Here is a 12,024-nt window from a genome sequence, read left to right as displayed (position 1 = left end):
TATCAAGATAATGCATTGTTGGTAGCCTAATGTTCTGATAATAATGGGTATTGTGTGTAAATTTAGGGAATATCCATATGTGGAGCTTGCAGTTCTAACCTTTTGCAAAAAAAAAGGTATATGGGCAAAACGATATGGAGATAAAAATAAAAATGTGTCATGGTTACCCCCTGATGACTGCTCATCTAAAGACAAATACATATAGATCTGATTGCCATGTAAAATTATCCACACAGGTATCTCGCTATGATTTGAAAATGTGTTGACGGCTCCTAAAGCCAATCAATGGCTACCAGGGGCGGAGAGTAGCTTGTCCGTCAGATTGATGCTATAATGAATTCAATAGGGAGGGAGGGGGAGAATCCAATCCGGTTTGAGCTAGTTTTTGTTCCAATGGAACATTAAGGTTTGCTACGCTGTAATAGAACGTAGTGTTTGAATCTTATACCAACATACAGTATTTTTCTTGCTCCGTTTTGGAACAGTTCCCTCTTTATTTGAACAAATACGCAAAACAGCCATGCCTAAAAGGAGCAAAGTAAGTGGAATATGTTTTATTGGTTGTATATATCCTTTGATAGATAAAACAAATGCATTTATTTTTGCATGTAAAATGTAGCCGCATATCCATGTTTTGTTCCGCTCCGCTGCAACATCGTTGCACTGCTGTGTTCAGTCAGGAGTTTAAAATGTATCGGTCTGTTTTGATTTGGGGAAGTGGCGGGTTTTCTACTTTTTCAAGCTGTGATTTTAGTCTTCGAAAATTAGGACTGGTTACATGTTTGGTACCTAATATTTACTCTATCAGATCAATTTCAAATTGGGGTTTTGTCACGTCTTCATTGTGGTTGTTTACAAATACATTAACCTATAAAAGGACAAAGAGGTGTAGATCGCTAACTACGTCGTAAGATGGCGATTCTGCAGAAATAAAGTTGGTGACCGATTTTTTTTTACTAGGCAAAGTCTATTGCACATAACATTTAGATTACATTGCATTTACACTTATTGAAATACTGCATCATTAAAATATAACTTAATTGTTGGTAGCATATAATGCTCAACGCACGGTGGGCGGTATGCACATGCAGAAGACTGCTTCTAGGGCGCTTTGAAAAGGGCACGAAGACTTGTGTCATGGCTGCCCTTGTGAGCAAGGCGAGAACTGACGACGTTTTTCTTATTTTGCAATATAAAAGTTCATAGTTACACAACGTAAAATGCGTTAAAGTGCGCTAATGTAACATGCTGCATCGTTAAAATATTTGGTTTAATTACATTTCCGTGTGCCCTTTTGTTGGCTCGAGCCAATTCTGGGTTATGCAATGGCGATTCGTCGACATCACAGAGGCGCTCTTGTTGCTGGGTATTCTAGTAGATTCTGTAACCATTTGGAGAATCGCTGAGGATCTCGGAGTTTGAAATTCGAATGAATGGCGGGAACGCATAGTAGACTGTCTGGTCTGAGTAGCGAGCACAGTCATGTTGCCTGGCAAATCCCATTCATCACGAGTGAATGAATGCGTCGGGAGTAGGCGGAGTCGGTATTCCCCTCTCCGTAGAGATTACAGGCAACATGGTATAGGCAATGGGAACATGATCTGAGCAAGTTCACACTATTATCCGTTTATTAGGTAGTTTGTGGGTGATGTAAGTGGAAAAAATAAGCAGTTATAACGAGACTGTGACCATAACACGCTGCAATGCTTTTCCTTACCTCCCTACGCCTTTTTTGGATTACATAATTCCCCTAATACTTTTGGCATTTAAACTGCCCCTCCCCCAGTAAAACCCACCTAGCACGGTTGCCCTGCTGAGCTGTCACTAACATTTTATTATTATTATAGGCAAACGCTGATGTTGAGGCAGCAGAGGTGAGTGATAAACATCTTACTCAAATATAATGTGTGTTGTATTTAATCACGGTGATCACTGGTTGTAAGAATTTAAATGTTCAAAATACAATTCCATTGTTCTGCCACCAGGGGTCAGCAGCAACCCATGTCAAACGTTGCTCCCGTTTTATGAGTAAATAATTGGTATTTTCTTTTGAAATATTTCAGCCTAAGAGGAGATCTGAGAGATTGGTAAATGTGAGTAGTACACACCATTATTGACACTTTAATTAAAGATGCACCCAAAAACAGAATTTCAGCTAAGAATCACAAATCTTTCATTGCAGAAACCTGCAATTGCAAAGGCAGAACCCAAGCCAAAGGTGAGGAAATGCAGACATTTCAAATGTACATTTAATAGTAAATTAATTGCAATTAAGGACTTACGGTGTCTTATCCCATTAAACATATTTATTTACAGAAGGAGAAGGCAGCACCTAAGCCCAAGAAGGCTAAAGAGGTGAAGAAGACCGAGCCTGAAGAGAAGGAGGTGCCCGCAGAGAATGGAGAAGCCAAAGCTGAGGAAGAGGTAAGGTGCTGCTGGAATATGTAGGCATTTTGTCTTATAAGGACAAGAAAAACACATCAAATTGATAGTTTATGACCTTATACTGTTTTAAACATAAGATATTGAATGTAAATTATAAATAAGTTCTCTCAACTATTGCAACTGTTTTATTCCGTTATGTTTTAATTTTAGGCACCAGAAGAACCTGAACAGAAAGAGGAGGAAGAGGCGGCCGAATAACATCTCTCAAACCACATCTTTTATCAGTGCTCCCTGTACCTCTTTTTCTTGTACAATTCAGGGGTATATTTTTATCGACTATTTTCTAAATGCAGGTTTTTTAGTAGTTTGATTGTAGAAACACATTTTTTTATGAAATAAAAAATACAATTGGAGATGGGGATTTCATTGCATCCCATGTTTTTACATCTCTGGAACAATTACGGTCATTGTAAATGTCAACGGTTTTTATTTTCGATATGGGAGAGGGGTGGGAATGGGACAGGTTACTACACCAAGAACATGCAAGCACGTCGTTTACAGGATCCGGTCAAAACAACAGAGCTTGTCTGAGAGACTAACATTCCATAGGCTATATGAGGGACGGTATATGTAACCTGCATTGTGTGGTGGGGATGAATTAACTCAAGGGGGAACACATTGTTTTATTGTTTATAATGAGGAAAACATTTTAGAATGTTTAAGCTGTGTTCCATATGTTAACTCTTGTACTCATTATGTTTTTCTTTACCATTCTGCTTAATAAACCTATTCCCTAGTACTGGGGTTCCTCCCTATCAGGCCTGTGCATTGGGTGTAATTGGTTGTCTCTGTTCTGTGATAGCATTGCAATAAATTTGTATAGCTGCTATTAAAAGGGATTTTCAACTTTCTATATGCAGTGTGTAATGGTACATTGTGAGTATGGTAAAAATGGGATTGTGTTCTTAGCCAAGCTAAAGACGTACATAAGTGTGAAATATACTGACGATTATGGTTCCTTGGATTGTACATCCATTTGAGCTGTCAAATACACAAACCAGCAGTAGCAATATTCATGTGGGGTTTAGGTATCAAGTACAAGTGTACAGTTCTTTTATCCTTTGTTTATAGATGTATCTGTGTAATGATTGGTATAAACAAACCAATAAAAATTTGGTTGTAATTGTTTTTTTCTCTGTGTGATGGAAATAGACAATGTGTGAGTCCAAATAATCATGTAAAAACGAAATTATTTTAGATGCTACATATTACATATGTAATGCAGTAGCTAAATAATACCAGTTCTGAGACTGACATGGCAGCAGCTAGTATCTGTCCTTGACATGAAAATAACGTTTTTGGTTATTAGACTCCTGTCAGACTCATTCCATGGGCACATTGTTTTCACTCCACCCTTTTACTTGATTGATCAATTGAGGTGGCTGATTAGTAATAACTCCCCTCACCTTGTTTAGGTTTCAATTGGACACAAATTGAAAGAATAAAACCAGAAGACACTCACTGTGAGGGAGCTCAGACACAGAACAAATACATTAAAGGAGCTGTATGTAATATTTTTGCATCGTAATGTCATATCTACAGAAATAGTGGAACATTAGTGTTTCACAACATTTCATCCCCCAAAACGTTATTGGGCTCAACCAAAAGTGCATTCTAATGGTGCAGCCTTCTTTTTTGGTAAAAAAAGATTGTAAAATTAACGGGGGCTAGCAAATTTCTTGTCAAATGGACTGGGGCTGAGAGATGTTAGAAGTTTGCCCATTGCTGGCCCCCGATAATTGTTTACCAATAAGAAGGCTGCACCATTAGAATCCAATTTTGTGTGGCTCCAAAACATTTTTTGTGGAAAAATATTGTGAAACTATCATTCCACTATTACTGTAGATACTGTATATTAAGGACATTTTCTGAAATTACAATGGAAACATATGACATATAGCTAATTTAAGTACCGTAGGGCTGCAAGAAAGAAACTCACCATATATTCAGTACATTAAGAAGTGTGTATCACACCTAGAACAAAGGTTAGCACATATACTAAACAAAAATATGAATGCACCATGTAAAGTGTTGGTCCCATGTCTCATGAGCTGAAATTAAAGATCCCAGAAATGTTCCATATGCAGAAAAATATTATTTCTCTCAAATTTTGTGCACAAATTAGTTTACATCCCCTCAGCTGATGAAACTGAGGAGTATTTCTGTCTGTAATAAAGCCATTTTGTGGTGAAAAACTCATTCTGATTGGCTGGGCCTGGCTCCCCAGTGGATAAATTGACTGATTTCCTTATATGAACTGTAACTCAGTAAAATCGTTGAAATTGTTGCATGTTGCATTTATATTTTTGTATAAAATCATGTTGATCTAGTTCAGGGTTTCCCAAACTCGGTCCTGGGGCCTTCCCTAGGTGCATGTTTTCGTTTTTGCCCCAGCACAACACAGCTGATTCAAATAATCAACATTTGATAATGAGTTGGTTATTTGAATCAGCTGTGTAGTGCTACTGGTTGTCTGTGCGGTTGGTCCTTATTTTGACAAAATATCCACAGGAATGTATTACTAAACCGACTTCAAAACACGAGTCTCTGTATGTGGCTCATAATTTTTTTGTTAATAACCAACGGCACGTGCACAAGGTATGCACATGCACGCGATTCACACTTTGAAACCTTAAATCTTGTAGGAGTTTACATGGTTTTGCGCATGTGCCAGGTGATAGAAAACTCAATCTGGCAGTACCAGAGTTCTGAAAAGTCAGTTTAATGATACTTTACTGTTGATATTTTAACCAGAATAAGGACCAACAGACCAACGACATACCAAACTCACAACTCCAGTTTTCTACTCATATGTATATCATTCCTGTAAGACAAAAAAATGAAAGCATGGCACATTGCACAAGCCCTGCGCATTTCAAATGGCTGTGTTCCTATGGGAATTTGCAAATGTTTAGAGCGCCACCACTACGAAATCTGGTTTGGGTTGTACTACAATATGCTAAAATTACTGAATGGATTTTCAAGCCTTACATCTTAAAATGACCCTAATTACATCTTAAAATGACCCTTGCTGTGGCGGGGGCATTCTTATGACATCGCCAAACACATTCGTGGCCGCCTGATAGGTTCAGAAACCGATGGATTGGGCCAGAGCCAGAAGACACGTAGGTAACACGGCGGTTTGAAAATTCATCATTGGCTTTTATACTCTGATTGGTGAGAGACGATCCAATCGAGAGGCGGCCAAAGGAAGAATTGGCTTTGGGGGTGACCAGTGAGATATACCTGCTGGAGCGCGTGCTACGGGTGGGTGCTGCTATGGTGACCAGTGAGCTGAGATAAAGTGGGGCTTTACCTAGCAAACACTTGTAGATGACCTGGAGCCAGTGGATTTGGCAACAAGTATGAAGCGAGGGCCAGCCAACGAGAGCGTACCAGTCGCAGTGGTGGGTAGTATATGGGGCTTTGGTGACAAAACGGATGGCACTGTGATAGACTGCATCCAATTTGCTGAGTAGAGTGTTGGAGGCTATTTTGTAAATGACATTGCCGAAGTCGAGGATCGGTAGGATGGTCAGTTTTACGAGGGTATGTTTGGCAGCATGAGTGAAGGAGGCTTGGTATGCGAAATAGGAAGCCGATTCTAGATTTAATTTTGGATAGGAGATGTTTAATGTGAGTCTGGAAGGAGAGTTTACAGTTTAACCAGACACCTAGGTATTTGTAGTTGTCCACATATTCTAAGTCAGAACTGTCTAGAGTAGTGATGCTGGACAGGCGGGCGGGTGCAGGCAGCGATCGGTTGAAAAGCATGCATTTAGTTTTACTAGCATTTAAGAGCAGTTGGAGGCCACGGAAGGAGAGTTGTATGGCATTGAAGCTCGTCTGGAGGTTAGTTAACACAGTGTCCAAAGAAAGGCCAGAGGTATAGAGAATGGTGTCGTCTGCGTAGAGGTGGATCAAAGAATCACCAGCAGCAAGAGCGACATCAATTGACGTACACAGAGAAGAGAGTCGGCCCGAGAACTGAACCCTGTGGCACCCCCATAGAGACTGCCAGAGGTTCGGAAAACAGGCCCTCCGATTTGACACACTGAACTCTATCAGAGAAGTAGTTGGTGAACCAGACGAGGCAGTCATTTGAGAAACTAAGGCTGTTGAGTCTGCCAATAAGAATGTTGTGATTTAAAGAGTCGAAAGCCTTAGCCAGGTCGATGAATACGGCTGCAGAGTAATGTTTCTTATTGATGACGTTTATGATATCATTTAGGACCTTGAGCGTGGCTGAGGTGCACCCATGACCAGCTCTGAAACCAGATTGCATAGCGGAGAAGGTACGGTGGGATTCGAAATGGTCGGTAATCTGTTTGTTAACTTGGCTTTCAAAGATCTTAGAAAGGCAGGGTAGGATAGATTTAGGTCTGTAGCAGTTTGGGTCTAGAGTGTCTCCCCCTTTGAAGAGGGCCTTTCCCTCTTCAGTTTTCCAATCTCTGGGAATCTCAGACGATACAAAAGAGAGGTTGATCAGGCTAGTGATAGGGGTTGCAACAATTTCGGCAGATCATTTTAGATAGAGAGGGTCCAGATTGTCTTGCCCGGCTGATTTGTAGGGGTCCAGATTTTGCAGCTCTTTCAAAACATCAGCTATCTGGATTTGGGTGAAGGAGAAATGGGGGAAGCTTTGGCGAGTTGCTGTGGGGGTTGCAGTGCTGTTGGGGTAGCCAGGTGGAAAGCATGGCCAGCCGTAGAAAAATGTTTATTGAAATTCTCAATCATAGTGGGTTTATCGGTGGTGACAGTGTTTCCTAGCCTCAGTGCAGTTGGCATCTGGGAGGAGGTGCTCTTATTCTCCTTGGACTTTACAGTGTCCCAGAACTTTTTGGAGTTTGTTTTATTTTATTTATTTTATTTAACCTTTATTTAACCAGGAAGGGCTCATTGAGATTTAAAATCTCTTTTTCAAGAGCGTCCTGGCCAAGATAGGCAGCACCAAGTCATTACAAAAAATTACAGACAGACAACATGAAAAACTACAAGTAATCTAGTAAAAACCATTGAGTTCACAAGAGTATAACAATATCAAAAACAGCAAATTAAAAACATTGACAGGTCAGGGAATCAGCCTCAAAATCCTTCATCAGTGATTTAAAAACACCAATCGGGACAAGTTCTTCCAGTTTAAAATTATTTTGTAAGGTGTTCCAAGACGATGGCGCAGAGTACATAAAAGACCTTTTACCAAATTCAGTTCGGACATTTGGAACAGTTAGCAGGATAAAGTCTAGCGAACGAAGAGAGTACCCACCACATTTCTGAACAATAAAAATGCCCAAATAAAAAGGTAGTAAACCCAAAATGGCTTTGTAAATAAAAGTATACCAGTGACTGAGCCTACGAGTGACTAGAGAAGGCCAGCCAACCCTGGTATACAAAGTGCAGTGGTGCAGGATGCAAATTTCTGTTTGAAAAAGCTAGCCTTAGCTTTCCTAACTGCCTGTGTATATTTGTTCCTGACTTCCCTGAAAAGTTGCATATCACGGGGGCAATTCGATGCTAATGCTGTACACCACAGGATGTTTGTGTGCTGGTCAAGGGCAGTCAGGTCTGGAGAGAACCAAGGGCTATATCTGTTCCTGGTTCTACATTTTTTGAATGGGGCATGCTTATTTAAGATGGTGAGGGAGGCACTTTTAAAGAATAACCAGGCATCCTCTACTGACGGGATGAGGTCAATATCCTTCCAGGATACCCGGACCAGGTCGATTAGAAAGGCCTGCTCGCTGAATTGTTTTATGGAGCGTTTGACAGTGATGAGGGGTGGTCGTTTGACCGCAGACCCATTATGGATGCAGGCAATGAGGCAGTGATCGCTGAGACCTTGGTTGAAGACAGCAGAGGTGTATTTGGAGGGCAAGTTGGTTAGGATGATATCTATGAGGGTGCCCGTGTTTACGGATTTGGGGTTGTACCTGGTGGGTCCATTGATAATTTGTGTGAGATTGAGGGCATCAAGCTTAGATTTTAGGATGGCTGGATTGTTAAGCATGTCACAGTTTAGGTCACCTAGCAGCACGAGCTCTGAAGATAGATGGGGGGCAATCAATTCACATATGGTGTCCAGGGCACAACTGGGGGCAGAGGGTGGTCTATAGCAAGTGGCAACGGTGAGAGACTTGTTTCTGGAAAGGTGGATTTTTAAAAGTAGAAGCTCGAATTGTTTGGGTACAGACCTGGATAGTAAGACAGAACTCTGCAGGCTATCTCTGCAGTGAATTGCAACCCCGCCCCCAACAAAAATTGTATCTGTTCAACAGGGGTGGATTTTTATTTTGTCAAACTTTATTTATTGCAACAAATTATGAAACGGTGTTTTTCGAATAAATGATGATCGGCAAATAATTTTTAAGGTATGCAGGGCAGGTGATGTCATTTCGTACCTATACAACTCCACTCTACATTTCATTCTAAATGCCTACTGCTTGCCAAAGAAAAACAGTTAACTGTTTAATTTTTGACAATATTTGTATAATGTTTCTTTGCAGGACAAGGATTATCCTTACTTTCAAGAAGGCCTGAAATGCTTTTTCTGGTTGGCTGGATGCAAGTCTTACCATCCAATTATATCAGATCTACAGGTGAAGTGGAGGACCTGTTGGACTGTATATTCTTAGGGTTTTCTTAGCACTTAATGTGTTCTTTCCCAGGTGCTTGTAACGGCACAGATGACAGACAAGTACGATTCCAGTTGAGGTGGTTTAATGATGCTGATTCGCATAGAGCAGGAACAGCACAGCACAGTGTATGGGCTAATGCATTTTAAGTGTGTGTGTGTGGTTCAGAAAGTAAAAGGAGAAAATAAATACTATAGTAAATGGCAGGTATAATATTAATACAACCTTAATACATAGGCTATTACCAGTGCTTAAATCCCTTTTCTGGAATGCTATTAATATTTTTCATAAATAAAACAACATCATTTTTATTTATCTTAAACAGCCAAAAAGCCAGTGTTTCTATGTCAAACGATTTTGTTATATTTCAATCATCTGTGATTTATATAAGTGTAATATTGGGATGCAAACTCAAAATTGAATACATTTCAAGTCTATATCTGACAGGGTACAGGTGTCCTATTTTTTTAAGACCATAACCATGTGTGTGAGGTGTACTTTTGTTACTAAGAAACACTGTGTGACCCTGATTTAGCTGATTCAGCCTACTGCTGAAAAAAGGTTAATTTGTAAATTGTAAGAGGCCAGAACAAAAAGTGAGGTGAGGGGGGATGACCTTGGGAGCTCTGAGGTACCGGAACGCATATATATATATGCATATACAGTTGAAGTCGGAAGTTTACATAAACTTAGGTTGGAGTCATTAAAACTAGTTTTTCAACCACTCCACAAATTTCTTGTTAACAAACTATAACAAGTCGGTTAGGACATCAACTTTGTGCATGACACAAGTAATTTTTCCAACAATTGTTTACAGTCAGATTATTTCACTTATAATTTACTCTATCACAATTCCAGTGGGTCAGAAGTTTACATACACTAAGTTGACTGTGCCTTTAAACAGCTTGGAAAATTCCAGAAAATTATGTCATGGCTTTAGAAGCTTCTGATAGGCTAATTGACATAATTTGAGTCAATTGGAGGTGTACCTGTGGATGTAGTTCAAGACCTACCTTCAAACTCAGTGCCTCTTTGCTTGACATCATGGGAAAATCAAAAGATATCAGCCAAGACCCCAGAATTGTTTTTGTAGACCTCCACAAGTCTGGTTCATCCTTGGGAGCAATTTCCAAATGCCTGACGGTACCACGTTCATCTGTACAAACAATAGTACGCAAGTATAAACACCATGGGACCACACAGCCGTCATACCGCTCAGGAAGGAGACGCGTTCTGTCTCATAGACATGAACATACTTTGGTGCGAAAAGTGCAAATCAATCCCAGAACAACAGCAAATGTCCTTGTGAAGATGCTGGAGGAAACAGGTACAAAAGTATCTATATCCATAGTAAAACGAGTCCAATATCGACATAATCTGAAGGCCGCTCAGCAAGGAAAAAGCCACTGCTCCAAAAACGCCATAAAAAATCCAGACTACGGTTTGCAACTGCACATGGGGACAAATATCTTACTTTTTGGAGAAATGCCCTCTGGTCAGATGAAACAAAAATAGAATTGTTTGGCCATAATGACCATCGTTATGTTTGGAAGGAAAGGGGGGAGGCTTGCAAGCTGAAGAACACCATTCCAACCATGAAACACGGGGGTGGCAGCATCATGTTGTGGGGGTGCTTTACTGCAGGAGGGACTGGTGCACTTCACAAACTAGATGGCATCATGAGGCAGGAAAAATATGTGGATATTTTGAAGCAACATCTCAAGACATCAGTCAGGAAGTCAAAGCTTGGTCGCAAATGGGTCTTCCAAATGGACAATGACCCCAAGCATACTTCCAAAGTTGTGGCAAAATGGCTTAAGGACAACAAAGTCAAGGTATTGGAGTGGCAATCACAAAGCCCTGACCTCAATCCCATAGAAAATTTGTTGGCAGAACTGAAAAAGTGTGTGCGAGCAAGGAAGCCTAGAAACCTGACTCAGTTACACCAGCTCTGTCAGGAGGAATGGGCCAAAATTCACCCAACTTATTGTGGGAAGCTTGTGGAAGGCTACCCTAAAAGTTTGACCAAAGTTAAACAATTTAAAGGCAATGCTACCAAATACTAATTGAGTGTATGTCAACTTCTGACCCACTGGGAATGTGATGAAAGAAACAAAAGCTGAAATAAATCATTCTCTCTACTATTATTCTAACATTTCACATTCTTAAAATAAAGTGGTGATCCTAACTGACCTAAGACAGGGAATTTTTACTCTGATTAAATGTCAGGAATTGTGATAAACGGAGTTTAAATGTTTTTAGCTAAGGTGTATGTAAACTTCCGACTTCAACTGTATATATTTTTTCTAATAATACAATCTAAAAAAACGTTAGCGTAAATTATTGCATGCATATCATCCCATTTGCGTAGTGGCACAGAGCAGTAGAGTAGAGGCACTTAGTAGGGAACATAGAGTAGTTGCACACATAGGGAACATTTTTAGTAGCCTGGGGCCTGGGATAGAATTGACCTTTTTATAAATGCATTTCAAGCAATTCCACTTCATTTTAAATAACTGGAGACTTTGGCAGAATATTATTTTATACCACACAAATTATCGAAATGACAGGCTACTTTGACACAGACAAACTGAGAAGCTCAGATCAATAAAACGACCTTGTCTTGAACCAATCAATAGCCTAGGCCTAGGTGGGTGGAGACACATATTGTAGGCTACAATATGAGGAGGAAACTATAGTCCTAAAAATGCTTTCCAGTTTCACTGACTCACCCAATGATGTGCAGCTCACTCACTGGTAATGGCAGATGGCTCGTGCCAAAAGCCTCTCTCTCTTGTTTTACTTTGTAAAACAATATTTGGAAGTTGATTTTGATAGTCTACAACAGACAGATTAGTCTTCTCTTTTCAGCAGGAGCCATTTGCTTTCCAACCTGTGTTTTACCATGATTGTATTTGAAATATTGCCAAAGGCCTGTTTTGTCTAC

General features: G+C 40.1%; 1 protein-coding gene across 1 annotated transcript; it reads left to right on the top strand.

The window, feature by feature from the left end:
* The first annotated feature begins 318 nt into the window (after positions 1-318).
* On the top strand, positions 319-3,568 carry LOC139537400 (non-histone chromosomal protein HMG-14-like). Its single transcript, XM_071338645.1, has 6 exons — positions 319-538; positions 1,848-1,874; positions 2,064-2,093; positions 2,183-2,218; positions 2,317-2,424; positions 2,596-3,568. The coding sequence occupies exons 1-6, from the start codon at positions 521-523 to the stop codon at positions 2,641-2,643; spliced, it is 267 nt and encodes an 88-aa protein (XP_071194746.1). The 5' UTR covers positions 319-520; the 3' UTR covers positions 2,644-3,568.
* Positions 3,569-12,024: the final 8,456 nt, after the last annotated feature.

The sequence above is a fragment of the Salvelinus alpinus genome, chromosome 13 (assembly GCF_045679555.1).
Source record: "Salvelinus alpinus chromosome 13, SLU_Salpinus.1, whole genome shotgun sequence".
In the NCBI taxonomy this organism is placed as follows: Eukaryota; Metazoa; Chordata; class Actinopteri; order Salmoniformes; family Salmonidae; genus Salvelinus; species Salvelinus alpinus.
This window is presented reverse-complemented; position numbering and strand designations above follow the sequence as displayed.